General features: G+C 34.2%; 5 protein-coding genes and 1 pseudogene across 9 annotated transcripts; 1 reads left to right on the plus strand and 5 right to left on the minus strand.

Moving 5' to 3' along the window:
- The first annotated feature begins 333 nt into the window (after window positions 1-333).
- Window positions 334-2,052, plus strand: LOC104744410 (protein ALTERED XYLOGLUCAN 9 pseudogene; annotated as a pseudogene). Its single transcript, XR_015582643.1, has one exon. The product of XR_015582643.1 is annotated as a protein ALTERED XYLOGLUCAN 9 pseudogene (transcript).
- Window positions 2,053-2,129: 77 nt separating this feature from the next.
- Window positions 2,130-3,736, minus strand: LOC104744411 (expansin-A13). The gene is made up of 2 exons (XM_010465468.2): window positions 3,178-3,736; window positions 2,130-2,761 (listed from the first exon to the last, which is right to left on the minus strand). Exons 1-2 carry the CDS (start codon window positions 3,663-3,665, stop codon window positions 2,449-2,451), a joined length of 801 nt encoding a protein of 266 aa, XP_010463770.1. The 5' UTR covers window positions 3,666-3,736; the 3' UTR covers window positions 2,130-2,448.
- Window positions 3,737-3,811: 75 nt separating this feature from the next.
- Window positions 3,812-5,934, minus strand: LOC104747975 (uncharacterized). Of its 3 annotated transcripts, none has more exons than XM_087489266.1 (5): window positions 5,829-5,934; window positions 5,268-5,515; window positions 4,942-5,153; window positions 4,298-4,551; window positions 3,812-4,226 (listed from the first exon to the last, which is right to left on the minus strand). In XM_087489266.1, exons 1-5 carry the CDS (start codon window positions 5,839-5,841, stop codon window positions 3,931-3,933), a joined length of 1,023 nt encoding a protein of 340 aa, XP_087345392.1. In that variant the 5' UTR covers window positions 5,842-5,934; the 3' UTR covers window positions 3,812-3,930. The 3 variants fall into 3 exon arrangements, with proteins under 3 accessions (XP_087345392.1, XP_087345391.1, XP_087345390.1); XM_087489265.1 differs by lacking the exon at window positions 5,829-5,934 and adding an exon at window positions 5,685-5,729 and having other exon boundaries at window positions 3,815-4,208; window positions 4,299-4,551; XM_087489264.1 differs by having other exon boundaries at window positions 4,060-4,208; window positions 4,299-4,551.
- A 1,242-nt stretch (window positions 5,935-7,176) lies between these two features.
- LOC104744412 (uncharacterized) lies at window positions 7,177-8,943 on the minus strand. The gene is made up of 5 exons (XM_010465470.2): window positions 8,810-8,943; window positions 8,331-8,581; window positions 8,040-8,251; window positions 7,665-7,923; window positions 7,177-7,540 (listed from the first exon to the last, which is right to left on the minus strand). Exons 2-5 carry the CDS (start codon window positions 8,571-8,573, stop codon window positions 7,250-7,252), a joined length of 1,005 nt encoding a protein of 334 aa, XP_010463772.2. The 5' UTR covers window positions 8,574-8,581; window positions 8,810-8,943; the 3' UTR covers window positions 7,177-7,249.
- A 2,388-nt stretch (window positions 8,944-11,331) lies between these two features.
- LOC104747976 (UTP--glucose-1-phosphate uridylyltransferase 2) lies at window positions 11,332-16,528 on the minus strand. The gene is made up of 20 exons (XM_010469679.3): window positions 16,242-16,528; window positions 16,041-16,088; window positions 15,678-15,769; window positions 15,475-15,565; window positions 15,089-15,149; window positions 14,920-14,997; window positions 14,783-14,833; window positions 14,598-14,671; window positions 14,015-14,087; window positions 13,863-13,920; window positions 13,635-13,747; window positions 13,381-13,413; window positions 12,986-13,038; window positions 12,834-12,909; window positions 12,695-12,751; window positions 12,505-12,588; window positions 12,327-12,425; window positions 12,125-12,229; window positions 11,971-12,042; window positions 11,332-11,618 (listed from the first exon to the last, which is right to left on the minus strand). Exons 1-20 carry the CDS (start codon window positions 16,304-16,306, stop codon window positions 11,592-11,594), a joined length of 1,410 nt encoding a protein of 469 aa, XP_010467981.3. The 5' UTR covers window positions 16,307-16,528; the 3' UTR covers window positions 11,332-11,591.
- Window positions 16,529-16,999: 471 nt separating this feature from the next.
- LOC104744414 (homeobox-leucine zipper protein HDG8-like) lies at window positions 17,000-21,832 on the minus strand. 2 transcript variants are annotated; one of them, XM_010465472.2, is made up of 10 exons: window positions 21,369-21,832; window positions 21,155-21,272; window positions 20,871-21,062; window positions 19,881-20,315; window positions 19,635-19,739; window positions 19,230-19,436; window positions 18,959-19,139; window positions 17,983-18,242; window positions 17,694-17,789; window positions 17,000-17,584 (listed from the first exon to the last, which is right to left on the minus strand). In XM_010465472.2, the coding sequence occupies exons 1-10, from the start codon at window positions 21,485-21,487 to the stop codon at window positions 17,186-17,188; spliced, it is 2,112 nt and encodes a 703-aa protein (XP_010463774.2). In that variant the 5' UTR covers window positions 21,488-21,832; the 3' UTR covers window positions 17,000-17,185. The 2 variants fall into 2 exon arrangements, with proteins under 2 accessions (XP_010463774.2, XP_087342990.1); XM_087486864.1 differs by having other exon boundaries at window positions 17,700-17,789; window positions 21,369-21,598.
- Window positions 21,833-22,092: the final 260 nt, after the last annotated feature.

Consider the following 22,092-nt stretch of genomic DNA (forward strand, 5'->3'; position numbering starts at 1 on the left):
TGAGAGATCATCAATAATAAAATCTGCGGTCACGTGATACCCAGCGGTGAGCGTACGTTAGAATAGTTTCCTTGTTCCATTAGCAGGCTAAAGTGAACCGAACTATGTCGTTCTGAGATGTGAGAGATCATCAATAATAAAATCTATTGGAGATCTATCAAATATGGAAATTTTAAAAGCCAAGTACAAAATAAAAGTTAAATATGTAAAATCGGTAAGCTAAATGGGCTTTTAGGTGGGCCGAAAAACTTATGATCCAAACCAACATGCAGTTACGTGATACCCAGCGGTGAGCGTACGTTAGAATAGTTTCCTTGTTCCATTATCAAGCTAAAGTGAACCGAACTATGTCGTTCTGAGATTCATCATCAATAATAAAATCTAATGGAGATCTATCAAATATGGAAATTTAAAAAACCGAAGAAGAGAAGCCTACGGTTGTTCTGTTCCTTTCAATCTCACCAAATTTTCATCTTCGCCTTCAATTTTTGTGTGTTTCAATCTGATGTGTTCTCTTCACCAAACCAATTTCGTAACCCTAGCTTCTTAAATTATAGGAACTAGAAAACCAAAAAAAAAAGAAAAGAGTTTGATTCGTCGAATCTGAATAAAAAAATTGGGTTTTTGTCTAGATGATGAAATCTAGATGATAGATGTGTGTGTCTGATTACGAAACCCTGAGAGAGATGCTAGGAGCGATTCATTACGGAGTATTAGCAGCTTGTTTCGTCCTCTTCGTTCCCATGGTTATGGCAGGTTGGCATCTAAGCAGGAACAAGATGCTCTTCTTTAGTGGCGCTTTGTTTATTTCTCTCGCTGTTTGTGTTCATCTCACTCCTTATTTCCCTTCCGTCTCCGACATCGTTGCCTCTGTTTCGTCTGTTGTCGTCTACGATCATCGTATCTCTTGTATCAACGAGGTGAATCAGATTGTCTGGGATGTTAAGCCTGTTCGTAGGCGTAGTAACAACAACGGCTCAACAACGAAGCTTGATTATTTCGACAAGAATTGGGATTGGATGAAATCGAGGAAAGTTTTGAGCTGTGAGTTTCAGAAATTGGATAGGTTCGATGTTTCTGATTTGTTGAATGGATCTTGGGTTGTTGTCGCTGGTGACTCTCAGGCGAGGTTCGTTGCTTTGTCTTTGTTGAGTCTTGTTTTGGGTTCGGATTCAAAGTCCTTGGGTTCGGTTAAAGATGATCTCTTTAAGAGGCATAGTGATTACACCCTTGTGGTTAAGGAGATTGGGATGAAGCTTGATTTCGTTTGGGCTCCTTACGAGAAAGATTTGGATGATCTTGTTGTGTCGTATAAGAAGATGAACAAGTATCCTGATGTTTTGATTATGGGAAGTGGGTTATGGCATATGCTTCATGTCAACAATGCTTCAGATTTCGGATTTCAGTTGAAGCAGTTGAGTAGTCATGTGGAGTCTCTGGTGCCATTGAGGCCAAAAGAGCAAGAAGGAGGTGGATCTGTTTCTGGTAGATCTATGCATCTGTTCTGGATTGGGATGCCTGTTTTGATCAATGGGATGTTGAATACGGATGAGAAGAAGCACAAGATGAGTGATACGGTGTGGCATGAGTATGATAGGTCACTAGGGGAGAGTAAGATCTTGCGTCAAATGGGAGGTCCACTTATCTTGCTTGATATACAGTCTTTTACATGGAACTGTGGACCGCAATGTACACTTGACGGAATGCATTACGACTCTGCGGTCTATGATGCTGCTGTTCACGTCATGCTCAATGCGTTGCTTATTGAATCTCATCAAACTTTATGAGTTCTTGACACGGTTTTACTTTTTTTTTGGTTTTTTTTGTTTGGGGTTATTGAATCTCATGTAGAGTTTTAAGAGAAGTGGGATGTTGATAGGAATTTTTACAACACACGATGATCCTTTTGGCCTGAATGATCTTCACATTGGAAGTAAGTGAACTTACATTCCTGGCTATAATAGGTTTACTATCTTTTGACTTTGGAAGTTATAACCTTTTAGTTATTCAGATTCTTGTTACTATTATACATCACAGTACTCTTTTTGCATTCTTTTAACTGTTTTTACCTTCAATATATATCTGATCATGGCCTATTGTTACAAAATCGGAATACAGTACACCAGTGGTTTTGAACGAAAACTGTAAGACTCAATGCTCATCATTAGATTTAAGCATTTGAAAGGATGCTTTCGCTCCTTGGTAATGTAAAACATATAGATACAATAGTGATGTTTGTGTGATCACTGTTCTTAGTACATTGGTGATATTTGTACCTATGCGTGGGAAAAAGAGACTATGAAATGCAAAAAGACTGACCCAAGTTTCTTCCTTTTCAAACCTAAAGATAACCTTAGACCAAGATCAATATACTTGCCATCAAAAAAAATTCCGACAGGGAAAAAAAAAGAATCACGAGATATCTCTCGATAAACCCCCGTGTTTGTCTCATGGAGTCTCGAATTGTTTCCCTTCAAAGGTCTGTCCGTAATTCCAGTTTTTAGGGGAGACATTGTAAGCTGTCACGGTTGACCTGTCACTAGAAGTTACCTCAAAAGAGAGAGCTTGGTTCTTGAGATCAGCATTGATATGCCAATTTTGTCCCCAATTCCTACCCATAGGTAACCACCCGGTTCTTGACCCTTTGATCTTCACAGCAGCTATATCACCGGATCCCGCAACATTGGTGATCAGAACCGATATGAAAATTCCCCCTCCATCAACTGTAAACCGCATGCTCCCTTCCCTTCTGCAGTTGATCCTGTTTTTGTAATACCAACAACAATGGTTACATGTTCTGTTAAGCCATAACTTAAAAATATCCAATGCTCCAAAACTATTCAGACTACATACATACAACATTGGTATCCTCCAATCCAAATCTATCCAAATTCTACTTCTCTGAACTATTGTAAACACCAACTCAAAATCAGATAGAACTATATGAGGGGCAATAAAGTAAATGACTAAATCGAGACATCAATTTAGGGCAAACCTAGCTCACATAAAGCACACGGATATCGAAGAAGACGGAAGAAAGCAAAAAGAAAAAGCATCATCATCGCCTCCATTATTTAAATCGTGAAAAAAGCAGAACCGCGTTCCCACCACCGCAAACGCACTTCTCTCAAAACGCGAAACTAATTTGGCAAAAAAACAACAAATTACAAAACGCACCTACGATACTGCACCGGCATATTCCCAGCTTTCCAAATAGCGATTTTCTCAAACGCTTCGATCGGAAGGACGAAATGTTTGTTAGGTGGGTTACAGTGACCACCACCTTCAGGATCAAATCCGTAATTAGGAGCACAAAAATTCGTAGCGGTGACAATGATTGAAGTACCAGGGATACACCAACGGAGATCATCAACACATCTGAGCTCGTAACAAGCACCACAGATCTGACCACGCTCAAACAGAGTCTCGCTTAGACCAACCGTAGCCATACCGTACCCAGATTTCACGAGATCTCCGTATCCACACGCACCTCCCACCGCGTCTCTAGGATTCGAAGCCGCGTAGTAGGTGGCTCGAGCTGGACGCCATTCTGATGCGTCTGAAGAGACGGAGGAAGAAGAAGGTGATGAGGTTGACGAAGAGTAATGAGAAATCGCCGGCGGGGTTAGTGCAAGGAAGAGTAAAGCTAGAAGTAACCGTCGCATCTCTCCGGCGAGAGTGAGAGAGAGAGAGATTTGATTTTTTTGGTTTCTCTTTTTGTTTACTAAAACAACTCTTTAGTGGGAAAACAAAACATATTGCTTTTACCGGTTTTGTCGGTTTGTTTGAAATGACTATAATACCCTCCAACTTAGCGGCTTAACCACAAATCAAAATCCATATACATACCACTTAAACGGTTAAACCATACATGCCCATAATTTTATCAAATTTATTCGAAACACAAGTCTTTTTTTTTTTTTTTGTTCATTAATTACTACAAGCGGCTTTGATAATGGCTTCGAAATGCTGCTTCTCATAGATGATGAAATGTCCACCATCAGGGACCTCATGGAGTTTTATCCATGGCAGTTTATCGCATATATAGACTAAAACATCTCGCAAAATTTGTTTGTCTTCGAGTGCACACCACATATGAAACGACCCTTTGTTGTTACTGTCCGAAAACGGGTTGCTCAATTCCGTTGGATCGAATTCCCATTTCCCGTAAGCCGCGATGATGTCTCGTTGTGTGCTCACAAATTCACCTTGTCGTATTGCAGATTACGAATAGCATTTCATGCATGAGCATGAGTGTTTTTTTTTTTTTGTCAATAAGGTTCATTACATATGCGTACCTTATAGGAATGTGTTTTATGTATTTCTGCGAGTTCTAAATCTCGCTTGGTCATAGTGTCTTTGGGATTCCGACTATTTGGGAACCATTTCTGAGTCATCCACCAATATAACAACCATGGACAGTAGTGTGCGACTCCAAGTGTCAACTGAAATCCAGTTGGCAATTTCTTCATCGCGGCATTCAATAAGTTTCGAGGCACACGGCTCCACCAAAAATTCACTAACGGAACCACCAACGTTGCTCCACTTAGCCTATTATAAACAACATTCACATATAAGTCAACACAAACACCACAATCATTATAATCTTTAGATAACCTGACTTTTGGTAAATGGTAAGTTACAGATGGGGATGAAACAACAAGAAGAAAAGAGTCGTGTATTTGAGAAAATATTATCCCAACTATTAGCACCAAGTGTTTTTTCTTATTTAAATTTTAATGTTTGTAATCTATCGCCTGAAAATTTTCAAACCGAAAATCTTAAAAGAAATGGATAAAAGATGTAAATATATAAACATAAGCGCTAGTCTTGATAGATGATGACAAGTGACAATCCAAAATATTGATTATTGTTTCTAATTTTTTTATCATTATATTTTTCTTAAGAGATATCCCATATTTATATAGGAGTATTATTTACCTATGAGGAATGTATTTGAGGCAACCGTAAACAGGGTAAGCTCCAAGTGACATGCCGAGAACGTGGAACTTTGGACCGATTTGCAATTTGTCAGCAAGTTCTTCGATATCGTATGTATCGCTTTTCAGTGTTCGTGATGGATTAGGATCGCTCTCCCCATAACCAGCTCTATCGAAGAACAAAAAATATATCTTGAATTCGTCGATCATTTCCTGAAAGCCACAGGAGTGTTTTGTAGTTGCAAAATCTCATTATCAATTATTAAAAGAAACCACCTAAAAATAATGTATTGGAACCATGCATTGATTCGATCCTGATGTTTATACCTGTGTGGTATATAAATCGATCTCTTTGGAGTTTCCAAATGCGTGGACGATGATTATTTTGTTTTTGGCTTTGTCCTTTGGAAACCCTAATTCTTTGTAGGCTAGATGTCTACCATCATTGAGCTTGATTCTTGGAGATATCTCGGATACATTTTCCGGCAGTGGAATCGGTGGTGGCGGTGCTATGGACTTGTAGACATAATAGCTTATCAACCCCACAATCACAAGTAGAAGCAACATTATTGGGCCTATAGACAATAACAATTACACAAAAAACTTTATTTTATCTTGTGAGAAAAATTAACATGCTTAGACTGTTGCCAAAGAGAAAAAAACATGCTAAAACTGTTAAACATAATATGATGATTGATAGTAACAAAATCATTTTTTGGGACATCATGTAAAAGTTTTCATTGCCTATAAATATCAAAATGAGTGAGTGGCCATCGTCATCGATTTGCAAATCTACGAACCAAAAAATTAAAAGAACTTCTTTAAAGAAAACCAAAGAAGAAAGAAACTCAGATAACTGTCTAGAGAGAAATGGAGAGAAAGACCAACCTAATGATATCATATACGAGATGATTAGCTAATCCCATCCATATATATTAATAGAGAAATACTCTCACAAAAAAAAGTTGAGGTGTCGCGCTCACATCGCTTCTGTGTCTTTTAAATTAATACACTTACATTTCATTATTATTTACATAAATATGGTATCCCCTATATATTAATAGAGAATCACTCTCACAAAAAAAGGCTGATGTGTCACGCTCACATCGCTTATGTGTCTTTTTTAATTAATGCACTTATATTTCATTATTATTTACATAAATATGTTATTCCCTATATATTAATATAGAATCACTCTCACCAAAAAAAAAAACCTGAGGTGTTGCGTTCACATCGTTTCTGTGTTTTTTTTTAATTAATGCACTTACATTTCATTATTATTTACATAGATATGTTATTCACATATATAAGACAATGTTCTTTTCTATTAGTTTTTTAAATGAAAGATTTTTCAATAATCAAAATCTAGAAATGTATTTAATTATCAATTTCATAATGTATTTAATTATTAGAAGTAAATTGAATTTCACAAACAAAAATAAAATTATTCATTTATTTACCAGTTTTATATATTTTCATATTGCATTTTTAAATTTACGATTAGTTTAAATTTAATCGATTTGTCTATAAAATATTGCTACTTATTTGAGATTAATCTTAAACCTTAAATAATAATATTACTCATAATATTTATTTAATTCAATTTACCCGCACATAGTGGAGGTTCGTACCTAGTGTGGTCTAATGGTGGTATCGTTGTTTTTTTCTTTTTTTTAGCAAGGCATACAACAGGTTTTGTAAGGATACCATTAAACGATAACAAGGATACCTTCCAACTCTAATATAATTGCGCTTGGTTTATCCAGTTCAGGAATCCGCTCTTTTGTTACAAATACTGTCTTTATTCTTTTTCTCTTTGTTACACATGTCTTGAATCTTGATAACTTATTTTGCATTACTTTTATTGAATTGGTTGTCCTTTTGCATTCATTATCAATTACGTAACTCCCTTCGTTTATATTGCATATTAAATTGTATTTTTGGATTTATTACAGATTTTAGATCACTAAGAAAGAAAGACAAACAAACTTATCCTTCGTGAATTTTTAAAGAAATTGCTTTGTTAATTTAAATCCAAGTGTTTGTGACACATACGGTGGAAGCATTTTTAAACAAAAAAGACTAAAGACCTATATTGCACGGTGATAAATTTGCCAACCATGATTGTATCGCCACTAAAGTGATTTTTTTTAACTGATACTAACTCAGATAATATATATATATCATTAGAAAAAACCACATCGATATAAAATTGGAATTTAAGTCGTAAAAATCATGACATCAAAACATATATTTAATTAAATCCATTCCAAACACAAACTATTAAGATTTGTTTTATCTTTTCACATTCAACTACAAGCGGCTTTAATAATGTCTTCAAAATGCTGTTTCTCATGAATAATAAGATGTCCAGCATCAGGGACTTCATGAAGCTTTATCCATGGAAGCTTATCACATAAGAAGAGTAAAACCTCATGCGATATTTGTTTGTCTTCGAGTGCACACCAAATGTGAACTGACCCTTTGTTATCATCTGAAAATGGATTGCTCAGTTCGGTTGGATCAAACTCCCAATTTTCGTGACCCGCAATGATGTCTCGTTGCATGCTCACATATTCACCTTGACGTAGAGCGGACTCCTGAACCGCATAAATCAATCGCTTTCATGAGTGTTTTTTTTTTCTTCATTATAAAGTATCATCAAGTTCAGTATATATATAAGAAAACTAGTTTAAAACTACACTACATAATTTATTAAGATACCTTGATATAAGCGTGTTTTGTATGCTTATCCGCGAGCTCTATATCGCGCTCAGTCATAGTTTCTCTAGGATCCTGACTAAATGGTGAGAACCATTTCTGAGTCATCCACCAATAAAACAACCATGGAAAGTAGTGTGCGACGCCAAGTGTCAATTGGTTTGGAATTGGCAGTTTCTGGAACGCCGACATCGACAACTTTAGAGGCAGACAAGGCCACCAAAAATTCAGTAGCGGAACCACCAACGTTGCTCCACTTAATCTATAATATAATACACACATTAATATATTGTTAGAGACATTCACTCAAGTATATATAGATTATATAATCTTTAATTTATTTATATATACGGAATATGTACGTAGCACGATAGATACCTATGAGGAATGTACTTGAGACAGCCGTAAACTGGATAAGCGCCGAGTGACATTCCTAAGACATGGAACTTTGGACCGACTTGCAATTTATCAGCAAGTTCTTCGATATCGTATGTATCCGTTTTGAGTGTTCTTGATAGATGAGGATCGCTTTCTCCATAGCCAGCTCTATCGAAGAGCAAGAAGTATATCTTGTACTCGTCGATCATTTCCTGAAAGCCAGAGGAGCATTATTAATGATATGAAACAATATTCAAGGAATTTGCAATATAATCATTTAATTTAGAATACCTGTGTGATTTTTAAATCCACTAACTTGGAACTTCCAAATCCGTGGAGAATGATTATTTTATTTTTGGCTTTGTCTTTTGGAAAACCTAATTCCTTGTACGCTAGATATCTGCCATCATTGAGCTTGATTCTTGGAGATATCTCAGAAACATTCTTTGGCAACGGAATTGGCGGAGGCGGCTTTATGGACTTGTAGACATAAAAGGCTATTAAACCGAGAACAGCGACTAGAAACAACATCATTTAGTGACCTGTGCGTAAGAGATATATGAGGGAATATTGGAAAGAGTACTTTAGAAACAACATGATAAACTGATATATGATCAACTGATCATATATGTGCGATAGTGACATATCTAATATTTGGGACATCATAAGTCCCTCAAAACAAGGTAGCAGTAGTGATCGATTCGTCGTCAACGTTTTTTTAATAAGATCCAAGAAAATGAAAAGAAAAAAGTCATAGAGAGAAAACTGACCTGATCTGTTTGATTCGAGCTAGAGATGGCTTGGTAATGTAAAAATCTTTTATTGATGATATCACTGGTCAAACAACTTATCAATATATATATATATATATATTTATTATACTGATCAAAAGCAAAGACTTCAGGACTAGTCAAACAAATTAAGAAGGAAATGCAATTACGAGTTTCAGATTTGAAAATAAAGAAGAGCTTATCTGTTGAGATATGTTAGATCATCATAGTCTTAAATTGGACGCGTATGTAACATGCCAAATGACACATAATCTATATTTAATTTTTACTTTTTTCAAGTAACTGCCATCTATGTAATGCAATTAGATCGTGACATGTATAAAACAAGAAACAGGAAAGATCGTCTTAGATTGTTACAATTATGACTAATACACGTGTGTATGCATAATTGCATATGAATATAATTGATATCTTACTATGCGCGTATGCGGTTATCCATCGTTATTTGATTTGATTTTTTTTTCCTTTTTATTTGCTAGAAATATATACAGATTTGTAAATTTTATAAATTTTATGTTATTCAATCATAAATTAATTGCACAAAATATGTGCTTATATCTTGCTGGATCAAATTTTCTTGGGTCCAGTAAATATTGAAGTTGCTGACCACAACATTTCTGATCGTATTGGAGAAGAACTCCAAAAATCAGGAATTAGTGTCTACCGTGTTTTTTCTGGTAAAAAATATTTATTAACGATTTATCTTTTTTGATATTTACTAGTAATTTATCTTTTTGATATTTACTAAACCAACATTAATAATTGTTTATTTGCTTGGACTTTTCTAGGTAAAAAACAAGCAACCGACTTCATACTTCTAATTTTAGGTGATAGAGATTTTGCTGATATAATCAACCATAGCAGGTTCCGAGGCTACAAATAAATTTTTTATTAAATTCTATTGTTATTGAATTCATGATTTTAAAAAATTGATTAAAAATCCAATGTTATTCAAAACAGTTTGTGTATTTTGATTGGATTTTAATGATTTTTAAATATTCTAGAGGTGTTGAGAGGATTTGTTTAGTTAATATAGAAATCCAATCTGATGGTTTTAAGTGGATTTTGAAAGAATTTTACAGTAAATCATATTAATTTCCCTAAAATTATCAAAAATCATTTAAGTGAAGATTATTGGTTTGAGATTTGAATAGAGTTTTAAAGATTTTAAATGTTATGTAGAATCTCTTGTTATTAGATCAAGATTTTGTTAAACTATGTAAAAGTTTAGTGTTATTAGTTTGTGATTTGTAAAAAGTCATTTAAAATTTTAACAAATTTGGGTTATTGGATTCAGACTTTTGTAAAGTCATTAAAAGTTTTGTGTTATTCAATTAAAACAAAAGAATCTAGGATTGTTAATGAGTTTGATTATTATGTTATTGGTTCATGATTTTAGACATTTTCTTTACAAAATTAAGTCATGGAAAATATCACAAAAATACATGGATTATTGGAGGACTTTACAAGATTTTAGAAAACTAATCAACAAAACTCTCTAACAATCTTTAACAATCTTTCACATATTCACTTTTAATAATTTTGTTGAACTCTTCAAAAATCTTCATAAATTAGAATCCAATACTACCCCTTAAATCTCATGAAAATTCAAATCACTAGGGGTGTTATTGGATTCTAATTTATAAATAATTTTGAAGATTTTAACAAAATCATCAAAAATGAATAAGAGACTTTTAAAGATGGTTAGAGGGTAGTCTATAGTTTTGTTGATTAGTTTTCAAAAATCTTGTAAAATGCTGTAAATAACCTCTATATTTTTGTGATACTTTCCATGACTTTATTTTGTGAAGAAAATGTACAATATCATGAACCAATAACATAATAATTGAATTAATTAACAATCCTACATTATTTTGTTTTAATTGAATAACACAAAACTATTAATGACTTTACAAAAATCTGAATCCAATAACCCAAATTTGTTAAAATTTTAAATGACTTTTTCAAAATCACAAACTAATAACACTAAACTTTAATAAAATTTAACAAAATCTTGATCTAATAACAACAGATTCTCCATAACATTTAAAGTCTTTAAAACTCTATTCAAATCTCAAATCAATAATCCCATCATCCCAAATTCTAGAATGAATACAATCATACATGTTATTACTATTTGAAAAAGATCCGATATATATATTTGTTTCTAAAAACTCACAATCAAAATACGAAAAATGGTCTTCGTATTTATTACATACTGATCTGTCATAAATTTTAGAAGACAAGAATCTTACAGAATAATTTGACAGGATAAGAAATCTTGGTGATGAATCATTTCTACTTTTGTCATTTGAATTTGCGATTATTCTAACTAAAGTGAAATGCAGTAAAAAATACTAGTAACTACATAAGTTGATTAGAAATTAAATTATCAAATGAGAACTATCTCATCTGGTACTTAAATGTAATAAACTAGTTTTAAAGCATAGATATGGGTTGTAGACAGAAAAAGTGGGTTATCAAAAAGAAGAATGATCGGAGATAGAAACCAAAATATATAATCAAATACTTAATTGCTATGTTTTTTTTGGGAAAATTCAAAAGAGCAAAATTTAATACTATAAAGTCCGTCCGTAGGGGGGGAATAGACTTTGCTAAGCTGCAAAAAGGAAACGTTGTTTTATTCTTTCTTCATAACTTTGCTGTGGCACTGTAATATTTTCACACCAATTTAAACAGTATCTTTTCGAGATGTTGTGTCTTCCATGAGAGAGGGAAGAAGACTTGGAATTTGTCTTGTTCAGAGATCCTCCGGACCATTGATGTTCTGTACAAAACACAGATGGTGTTATTAGTCTCTGATCTTCAAAATTAATTTAGGTTCTAAACTAAACGATGTGAAATGTCACTTAGGTTTAACTGAACCAGATGAAACCTCTAAATCAATCCTAGTTTTCATTTTCGGGATACTGTATATCTCTGATTAGATACCGAACCAAAATCATAACCGTGCCAAGCTAAATTATTCTGTTCCTAGAAACCAATAAAACCAAACTGACAACCAGACCAAAACAAATTACCTAATCGAACTATAATCGGTTCCTATATTTCCAACAGAGCCAAACAATGATATAAAACCGATAAACCAAGCTAAAAAACCGGATTAAACATAAGCTTACCTTGTTCTCGATCACGGCCCCGTCCGGAATTTCGAGTTTCACGCCAGATTTTGCCGTTACAGTCACCTTGCCCTTTAAACCCAAAGAAAACCATTCTTAGTACCCACTTCGGAATCTAATGAAAACAAATTGCATGTATATAATGTAGATATACCTTGAGAACAACAGATGAGCCAAACCACACATCACCAGAAACCTTAAGGCTGTCGAGCTCGACTATACTAGGGATGGACTTGAATCGGCTCAAGAAATTGGCCACCTGTTAGAAAAGATACACTATGTGAGGCTCAAAAGTCTTGATAGGATGTTTAAGAAAGCAAATGGGACTTGGTCAGGATATCATTTTCTTTTATTACCTTCTTGAACTCCGGTCCCAATTCAATTGATGGGTTTGAGGGGTTAGTTCTAGCTTTGTTTCGGATGACAAAGCCATCAACTAAGGTGTAGAGATCAGACTGTGAAAAATTTAAATCATTAGTCAAATGTTTCAAAAGATATCTGTGTTGCTCTGTTGATATAGTTGATAGAGTTTACCTGGACGAGCAGCAAGTCTGAACTTGCCTTCACTGGCAAGAACCGTGAGCGAGGTACATTAGCACCGATAGCGTTGTCAAAGAACTGTTTTTAAACAGAATCACATTTTAAAAAACAAAGAAAAAAAAAGGAGTTGAGAAAAGATTACAGTTTGCATTCTATAAATGAGCCACTAGGACAGGCATGTTACCCTTATCGCAGCACCAACTGCAGTTTCCAGTTGAAGAACTTTGACTCCATCAACTTCCTGAATTGAAGTTGCAGTTCTTCGATTAGATAATAATGAAAATTGCAAAAATATAAAACTGTGCATTAGGCCACGCAGGAACCTTTGGGTTTGGGATGATCTCCATTTTAAGTGCATCAGCTTCCACAAGCTTTTTGATGGCCTTCAAATTAATCCATCTGTATGCTTTACACAGTTAGTGTGTACAAAAAAGTTTCTATTGTTTTAATATCGTCAGGGATGTGATCTACTTACAGGTTGTTTGTGTTGAATATCTTGAACTTCTCAATTGATTTGAACTCATTGACCTACCACAAGGATCAAAAACAAAGTGCAATTACTCTTTTAAGCAGATGATACAAGTGGGAGCAAAAAAAAAGACGGCACAAACAAAAGTCTACAGGTTTCACATTCTATTGTATATATAATAAATATGGCATTTACTATATTCCCTTCATAAGAACAATCTAAAGCACAAAGAAAAGGGAGAAATGGCTTTGCAAAGCTTCCAAGAAAGATTCTCTAAACCAAGCTCGTTTATACCAACTTTCCTAAATCTCTAATCAATATGCTTAAAGAGTTTCAAACAATCTCTAAAGAAATTGACATCCAAACGGTAACAGGAAGTAAAAAAAGAAGTATAGACTTACATGTTCATCAGGAACCTGAGCAATCTCCAGAAGCTGAGATAAACCAAAAAGTCGATTTTAGAGGTCAGAAAAATACGTATGTTCCTTAGTAGCACAAGAAAATGGTAGCAGTGAGAACACCATGAGTTAAAAGGAGGTTTAGAATTTTCGTTTTTTTGGGTGTATTAGAGAAAAACCAAATCTGATTAGCAGTTTTTGAATAAACCATGCTTAAGAAAAGGTACATCTAAACAAGGGATGAGACAATAACTTACCTGGACTTTTCCTTCATAAGAAATGAGAGTTCCTCCCTTTACATCAGCTAAGGTTTTGGGTGTAACCTCCATACAGTATTCGTTCTTGTTCTGGATCAAATGCTTCAGGATTGCTACAGCAATTAGACACGGTAAACAAGACAGTTAGTATGGGAATTTCATGTAAAATTTCTGTTTAACCATATAACTCTGTGTATACAAGAACGAAGAAACTATAAAGAGACATACTTAAGTCAACGATTGCACCCAAGTTGTCTGAATTGGCAACAAACACATATTCTTTACCCTGAGAGACCCAGAAAACAAAAATTTCAATAAACATAGACGTCAATCTTCAGTGCTGGGGTAAAAACAGTAGTTGACTGCACTAAAGAAAGAACCTGTGATAAGAACGTATCGAGCTTTCCACTGTTCATGAGGGCTGGGAATACATCACCATGACCGGGAGGATACCTTCACAAAGACAATTTATTAGTAGGCGATCCAATAAACAACAGAAGATATTCTCTAAATGCAAACGTAATCTCCAATAAAAACGCATATGAAGGCAAAAAAAATATAAAATCTAAAAAGACTACAGCATATGGTCAACCAGAAAACAGATAAAATTTATGCTAATTGAGAACATGTCAAATTCTCTAATAGATTTCAATATACTGTAAAATGTTAGAAAATTCACAGCTTCTTGATCTCTGCAATCATGGACAGATCTCAGAGAGCACAAGCCACAAGGCATTGCAATTAAGTAAGCAGTTTTGATTTTTCATCACGTAAGTAATTAACCAGTTCTAGCTTGCATAAGAAGATAAAAATGCGATTTAATATGAACACGAGCAAACAATAGCCATTTAAAGTATTAAGATTTAAGTAAACTTGAATACTGTTTCCAGTTGCTGTTCGTTATCTAAACTGCAGAATAACAGATTTCAATAGTTATGAGTACGTAACAAAATGGAATCATACCAGCCATCCTTGTCGGTCTTTCCCTTGCTGGGCCATGGCACAAACTCATCTGCCACAATACGGGGATATTTGCTCTGAAATATCAAAGTAAACGTTAGTACTTAGTAGTTACAGACTGATGTCAGGTTTTTACATAGAAATGAGAATTTCATTTGCTAATTTTGATATGCATCCACATCACAAACCTGGTTAAAAGTGTGAATGTCAACATTTGAGTTGGTGTACTTTTCCACAATCTGAATATGACAAAAACAGTCAGCCAAAGAGAATAGCATAAACAAAGAAGCGAAGAAATGTGATCCCGAGAGAAAGAAAGAAGTACCTTTTGTGTGTCATCATGTGTATTAAACGAGTTCATAAGAACCAAAGGAACCTTGCTGCCATACTTGTTGTTGAGATTCTGTGAGTGAGCAATATATTCGGCATTAAGATTAGCAAAGATTATGGAGGCAGTAGGGCAGTGTTATAAAAAAAAAAAGATAATGACAAACCTCAATCTGGATAACAATCAGATCAAGAAATGTCAAACCATCACGAACTTCGATAACCGACCTGCAGAGAAACAAGGCAAAGTAAATCTTCACTTACTGAATCTTGGACTGACTACTAGTAAATGACTATGCAAAAAAAAAAGAACACAATGAATTGTTCGCTAGCTTCAATTTGGGCGTTACATCCACTAGCGATGAAAGCAATTTATAAACTATATAGAACAAGACAACATTCAACCAGAAGACACGGATGACATGGCATATAGATCTCCTGATTAGGAAACGTACGCTTAAAGAGAAAGGCAAACAATGAACTTGACATCTCAAACAGACACATATAGATTGAAAATTAAGAATTAAAAACAGACAAAGAAAAAAAGGCTTACTTGGGGCCAGTGCATCCCATAGTTGTTCCAAGACCTCCATTAAGCTTCAACACAACAAGTTTGTCCAGAAGATTCTTGGTCTCGGAAACATCTACATCAATTTAAAATTTTAAACATAGTTTTAGCACCACAGTGAGAAACCTGTAACCGTATTGAAACAAAAAAAAAGTTTGTATCATCGTCAGTGAAGAGAAGGCTCAAACCTTCAGAGACGGGAACCATTTTGTCGTAAGGAACAACGACTTCATCAGTAGGTGTCTTGATCTTACTCCACTCAATATGCTGTGCCTCACCGCTGCAAAAAAAAAAAAAAAAAAAAAAAAACAGTGATGGTGGAACTCATTAGTCTACTGTTATAACGTTAAACGACGACAACACCTCAGATCTAATATCCAGATCTGATCCGATCGATTCAACGTCTAATAAACGTTCAGATTAAAAGCATATCTATCATAGAATCAATAAAAAGCTCAACTACGCAATATTTGTTTGTTTTGGATCATCACAAATTCAAGAGAACGAATCCACAAATTCGAAATTGGAAACGATGAAATAGAAAGACGAACCTGAGGTAGCGAGAGACGAGGCTGATGAATCCGCTCTTCTCATTCTCACTGGAAACAAAAGAAGGAAGGAAACAATCAGATCAGTCCAAAAAAAAAATCCACACGATATCATCCAGATCTAGAATTTCTCAAAACTATAATAAAAGATCCATCAGATTTAGGAAGAAACGAGACTTAAAATAATCGAATCCGAACACAAACCTCATATCTTTAAGGCCATCGACGGCGGATTTGAGTTGAGGGAGGTTCTCAGTTGTGGCGGCCATTGTTGATTAGAGATTAAGAGCTTTCGATTCAGAAGATTCACAGAAAAAAAAACGAAGAGATGATTGTAAAATTGTATAGCAGAGAAAATATTTATAGGCGAAGGGGAGATTTGGGAGTGGTGGTGATGAAGTGGCGACGATGTGTGTGGTGTTACCCGCATGTATATGTAAATTTGTCTGTCGTCTTCTCTCAACCAATTAGAAACATACACGTGTTACCTTGCGTGTAGCGTCATTCTTATTTCCTTTTATTTTCCAACGTCCGGTTTCTTCTAATTACCGTCAATATTTTTTTTCCCACTGTTTCTTAAAGTCAAAAATATATATACCGTACGTTCCATCAACTTGAAAATGTTAAATGATGAGTATAATTGTGAAATTTTTATGTATATTTAGTTTTCTAAAACAAAAAGATTATGTATGTAGGACATTTCATTATTATTCTTAGTGAAAATAACTTAAATTGTGGTGTGTTTTATATAAAAAAACAAAATTTACTTATAGTATTATGGTTAAAATCCATCTTCAAACCATAGTTAGTTTACTCATAGTATTATGGTTATTAAATACATAATTTTTTTTTTACGTCAATAATTTACTCATAGATTTCTTTTTCTTTTTAAAAAATAATTATGAGTAAAAATGTCATGACCAAACAAAAGCCAAAAAGAAAAAGAAAAAAATAAACTAATATAAAAAAGAAGGGTTGTTTTATTAATTATTATCATAAATCGGTCTGTAATAATACTGACCGAAAATATCTTAAATCATGTCCTTAAAATCATTATACCCAAAGTCATAAAAAACCCCCAAAAATAATTGTCTTAAACAAAACAAGAATGAAAACAGAGGAGAATCTTCCACGGCATATTCTCTCACTCAAAACTGATCAGGACAGTTGAGCAAACCTTTGATCTTTTGAACAGTTGAGCTGATCAAAGCACTCACTGTATCCACCGACCTCTCATTCACCTCTCTCGACCTACTGGTCCTGCCAGAGACAAGGATCTGGAAGGCCAGCGTGAGTAAGGTTCCGCCGTCCTCCACAGTCGATCGCCGGCCATCGCTTGAGATGATGAAACCAGAAGGAAGGATTGGAATATCGGAAATTTTGACGTCCGCGCCGGAGAGAGTGGTATCCATTGTAGCCATGTCCATAGGAGCGTACACCAGCATGCCTCCTAAGGCGTCCATGTAGCAATCTTGCAGCATTAACATGTCGTCCTTGTCTGACTCTTGTGCTATCATCTTGCCATTATTATTCTCTTCTTGCGTTGGCTGAAATGTAGATTATATACACACGCACGACGATTAAAGATTATTAGAGTAATATAATATGCCAATAAACGCTTAATTATATAAAAAGTCGTTCAGAAGAGATATATACATGTACCCGGAGGATGCTTAAGCAATTGGTTTCACTTGATCCGGTGGCAATGCGCGCGATCTCAGTGACTACGGTCCCATAGGCAAGAACATCCCACTGTTACACGTTTTTTTATGTGTGTTAGTACGTTCTTTAAGACATGCAACAGTAAGAGACATGCAATTTAGTAAACCAAAATCCCTAATCAAAATCTGGACTGATTAACTAGTACTAGTTTCACGTATCAAAGCTCACAAAATATGATGATCATACGTACAGATTAAGAAAGAGATAGAGAAAAGAAAAGAACCTGCTGACGAGTGTCGAGTTTCCGGAGGATGTCGAAGACTTGCACAGGAGGGAGAGGGATTCTTAGAGACGAAGCAGCGCTAACAATTAAACCGGGTGGTTGACCGGCCTCGAGGTTCATCCGCATCGAGACTCTCACTCCACATTTCGACTGCTGCGGAAAGTCAACTTTTCCGGACATGGTCAACATTTCGTTGAAATTCATTATTATTCTCTCACCTAATTTCAAAACTCTTCTCCTTTCTTCTCCTGTCCTTATGACTGCCACAATATAATAACTTGATCAAACGCCACATTATTATAGAAACTATATACGTAAATAAACAATAACTAATGTAATAACGTAAAGTTGCATGTCTTTCGGTTTGAACCTAGAGATATGTGATATAAAAATTATCCGACCAGCGCTTGACATTTTTTAGCTGGTTAGACGATATGTATTTATTATACATGATCTATGACCTTCCTTAATCCATTTATTTTTACAAAAGATTTCAAAAATTACAACCAAGATTAGACAAAGCAAATAAAATAAAATAAAATTTGTAACAATATTTGTAAATATGTCATACTTTTATAAAAATAATAAAAAATATCACAAAAGTAATTTTTTTTTGTTTCTTAAATTAAAAATTAGAAAACTCAATAATTCGGAAATAAATTTAGATATACACGGAAAAATATTCTTTCTTTGTATGCTTTTATGAGTCAGTATATTCATCCATTTGAAGATTAAAAACTTCCGTATATTCGTCATCCAAATTTTGACTCGCAAAATGTTTCTTAATTTCTTTTATAGAAATTGAAGAAAATGTTGACTAAAGTTTTTTTTTTTAAAAAACATGTTGGTAAATTCGATTATAATCAAAATGATACAATCATACCACTCAAATCACGTGATAAAAAGAATAACATATTTTAATTCAGTTTCACAATTTGAAGTCATCATTTTAGTTAGTCGTAAAGATGATACGTACCTTCGCTCCAGTCACTTGCAGGAAGGGTTAGGTTGGAGGTGAGAGCCATCCTCTCACACATTCTCTCAAGTGTGGCAATCCAACGCTTAGCTCCGTAGCCTGACCCGCCGCTTAAAAGCTCTCTATAGATTTTATGTGTATCCAGTTTCTGGGCCACTTCCACATGCTCAATCCACATTACCTGTAATATTTGATAGCATCAGCCAAATGCAATATATAAAATGTCATTTATGAGTTCGACCAAGAGACCATGGAGATCAGAGAGGTATACCTTCGACTGAGCATTGGGCATCGACTGGATGAGACAACCAGAAGGACGTTTGTAACAAGAAGCATTGACAAAGTCAAAGTCAAAGTCAACGTTATGTGACACGTCAGCAATAATCCAGAGCCCTTTACTGATCTCTTGGCAGCACCTCACGATCATGAACTCCCTTGGTGGCACTAGCGGCGACAGAATGTGTAGTTGCTCCCACATCTATCAAATTTCATTCACGTTCGAAACATCAAATGATGAGTATATTTACATGTTATCATACAAAATGTTTTGCCCATATTAGATTTCTACATGCAGGATTGTGCGTCTTTAAACAAAATAATCCCTAATTTCAATGAATGGTAATGAAAACTGTAAGTTGGTTACGTAAATAATGGTTCTAATATAAAAATAATTCACCACTCGCAAAATATTGCAGTTCTCTCTAATAGGAAGCTCCGACCCGAGCACATGTAGCTTCTTGGCCTTGTTCACCATCGTTGGAAAAAGCTCTTTCCATTTCTCCTACAATAAACAAGTAACATTTTCATATTTAATTTTATTCATCATCATTAGATCCATCCAACCCTTAATTTAGGATAAACCAACGTGTCTTAAAGTCAAAACGTAATATTTTTTCCTAGAGACGACAAATCTAATACCTACCGCATCTAAGAACATTTCAATCAAGGTAGTAGCTTCTATTGGAACCACCGTGACATCCTTGGAAGACTCGACATAGGCACTCGTGCTCCTGAACTTTTTGACAGCGTTCGAGAACTTTTCATAGTTCTCTGAATCAATCACATCTGTGCCATCGATAGAGGACTTAACCCAAAATTGTTCCTCACTAAAAAACAGCCGCTTGAGCTCTTCAACCGCACTTGCCGCGGTTTCAGACAACAAGCTTACATCCATTTGGGATATTGGTTGTGGTTGGATGGGTTGAGAAGTTGGTGGTCCGAATGAGCTAGACGGGTCGAACATATTGCTTGGGTTGATTCCGTAAGAGGAGATGTGTTGGGTAGGAACAGAAGCAAATGGGTCCCCCACGGTCGGTCGTTTGGACATGTTGGATAGCAAATGGGCGATTTTGTCACGCTTCACACAAAAGTAAATAATTATATAGTGGCGTATCTGTACATGTATATAGATTCACAAGCAATATATATAATTTTCTTATGTTTTCCAAATATTTTTATCATGTTTTCCAAATATTTTTATTATGTTTTTCAAATAGGGTTTTGAAAAAAAAGATTAGTACAATTTTGTTTGTAAATTTAAATGAAAAATATGATGCTTAATTATATAGTTGCATTTTTGTGTACATGTATATAGATTCACAAGTAATATATATAATTTTTATATGTTTTCTAAATAGCGTTTGGAAAAAAAGATTAGTACAATTTTGTTTGTAAATTTAAATGAAAAATATGATGAATAATTATATAGTGGCGTATGTGTAAATGTATATAGATTCACAAGCAATATATATAATTTTTATTATGTTTTCTAAATAGCGTTTTGAAAAAAAAGGTTAATATAATTTTGTTGTAAATTTAAATGAAAAATATGATGATTAGTCAAATTAATAAAACATCCAAATATATATATATATATATATATATATATATATATATATATATATATGAATACCTGCTCTTTCAGACGAACGTTTTCCAAAAGCAATTTTTGGAAATTGAGTGTGCGTTCCTCTCTGCCAAAAGGAGGACCTCCACAATCCGGACATAGTACACTACTTAATGCCCCGAACATAGCTTCGTTCTCATTTTTGAGAATTTCGTTTTCTGCACGAAGTGATAAGTTACCGGCTCTTTCCTCTTGGGCCTATAGCATATGAAAAAATAAATTATTTATTGTTAAAATATATTGAGAAATTATTGAAGAGTATTTTAAAAAGGATTTTTCAAGATGAATACTTTGCATTGAGTCCTTTTGTTCTGAAACCAAAACTTGACTTGGTCAGGCCCGAGTTTCAATTCTTCACACAACTGTTGTCGCTGTGCTTCGTCTGGATGTGGACATTCCATGAAAAAACTTGATACAATTTCAGAAATCCAAATTAATGATATGTAATATTAAAAAATCATAAATTTTTATCGAAAATGTATAAATAAATAATAAAGGTTTTACGCTTCAAGTCCTTGGATCTGTTGAGGGGTATGGCGATGACCGGTCCTCTTCCCGCTTTGCTTGGAGTCTTCCGAAGCATATTGTTCATTCCATGAGCTCCCACTACCATCATTCTCCATTTTCTTCTTCTCAAAAAAAAAATATTTGTGTTTACTAACAATTTTTGGTTTTCTCAATGCACAAGTTAATCAGTATTTATAGGGGAAAAGGGTGATATGATGGCCAATTATAAAAAAAAAAAAAAAAAAATTATATCATAAATGGGAAGAATGGAAAAAGTTAGATATTACCAATAGAGTGGGTAGAATTATATATTAAAAGGTCTAGATTTAGTTATATGTTCAAAGATAATATTTAATTCAAATATGTATTAGAGATATATTTCATATAATTTGTGTACAATGTATTGGGGTAAGATTTGCTTTCTATGTATTATTGGTCGAATTAATTTTAAGGGTGAACTCAAACCAACATACATTTTTTCTCTCTATTTAGTTTACAATTGTGAAATTTCTTTTTTATTAAAATTAAATATATGCATTATAAGATTTAATATTAGACTTTAAAACTTGTATATAATAATTGTGTAATTTTTTTTTTATTATTATTTTTGAATCTGCGGGGCCTATATATCACCTAATTATAACCACACTATTTATTATCCATAAATTTATATATAATATGAAAATGCAAAGTGTTAATCTCTAGTGTCAACTGTCAACTA

Source organism: Camelina sativa, chromosome 15 (assembly GCF_030686135.1).
Source record: "Camelina sativa cultivar CO46 ecotype springtype chromosome 15, ASM3068613v1".
NCBI classification, from domain to species: Eukaryota; Viridiplantae; Streptophyta; class Magnoliopsida; order Brassicales; family Brassicaceae; genus Camelina; species Camelina sativa.

Bases quoted from the DNA above. Each gene is read 5' to 3' on its own strand.
- LOC104744411 (XM_010465468.2), bottom strand. From the start codon at position 3,665: ATGCGACGGTTACTTCTAGCTTTACTCTTCCTTGCACTAACCCCGCCG. The intron at 2,762-3,177 runs GTGCGTTTTGTA...TTACAAAAACAG, and splicing joins ATGCCGGTGCAGTATCGTAG to GATCAACTGCAGAAGGGAAG.
- LOC104744414 (XM_010465472.2), bottom strand. From the start codon at position 21,487: ATGGAGAATGATGGTAGTGGGAGCTCATGGAATGAACAATATGCTTCG. The intron at 19,437-19,634 runs GTGAATTATTTT...GAAATTTGATAG, and splicing joins ACTGCAATATTTTGCGAGTG to ATGTGGGAGCAACTACACAT. The intron at 17,790-17,982 runs GTTCTTTTCTTT...AACGTGTAACAG, and splicing joins AACTCGACACTCGTCAGCAG to TGGGATGTTCTTGCCTATGG.
- LOC104747975 (XM_087489266.1), bottom strand. The intron at 5,154-5,267 runs GTATAAACATCA...TGTGGCTTTCAG, and splicing joins TCGATTTATATACCACACAG to GAAATGATCGACGAATTCAA. The intron at 4,552-4,941 runs GTAAATAATACT...TGTTTATAATAG, and splicing joins CTCAAATACATTCCTCATAG to GCTAAGTGGAGCAACGTTGG.
- LOC104747976 (XM_010469679.3), bottom strand. From the start codon at position 16,306: ATGGCCGCCACAACTGAGAACCTCCCTCAACTCAAATCCGCCGTCGAT. The intron at 16,089-16,241 runs GTTTGTGTTCGG...TTTTGTTTCCAG, and splicing joins GATGGCCTTAAAGATATGAG to TGAGAATGAGAAGAGCGGAT. The intron at 12,043-12,124 runs GTATATCTACAT...TTGGGTTTAAAG, and splicing joins GCTCATCTGTTGTTCTCAAG to GGCAAGGTGACTGTAACGGC.
- LOC104744412 (XM_010465470.2), bottom strand. From the start codon at position 8,573: ATGATGTTGTTTCTAGTCGCTGTTCTCGGTTTAATAGCCTTTTATGTC. The intron at 8,252-8,330 runs GTATTCTAAATT...TCTGGCTTTCAG, and splicing joins TGGATTTAAAAATCACACAG to GAAATGATCGACGAGTACAA. The intron at 7,924-8,039 runs GTATCTATCGTG...ATTATATTATAG, and splicing joins CTCAAGTACATTCCTCATAG to ATTAAGTGGAGCAACGTTGG.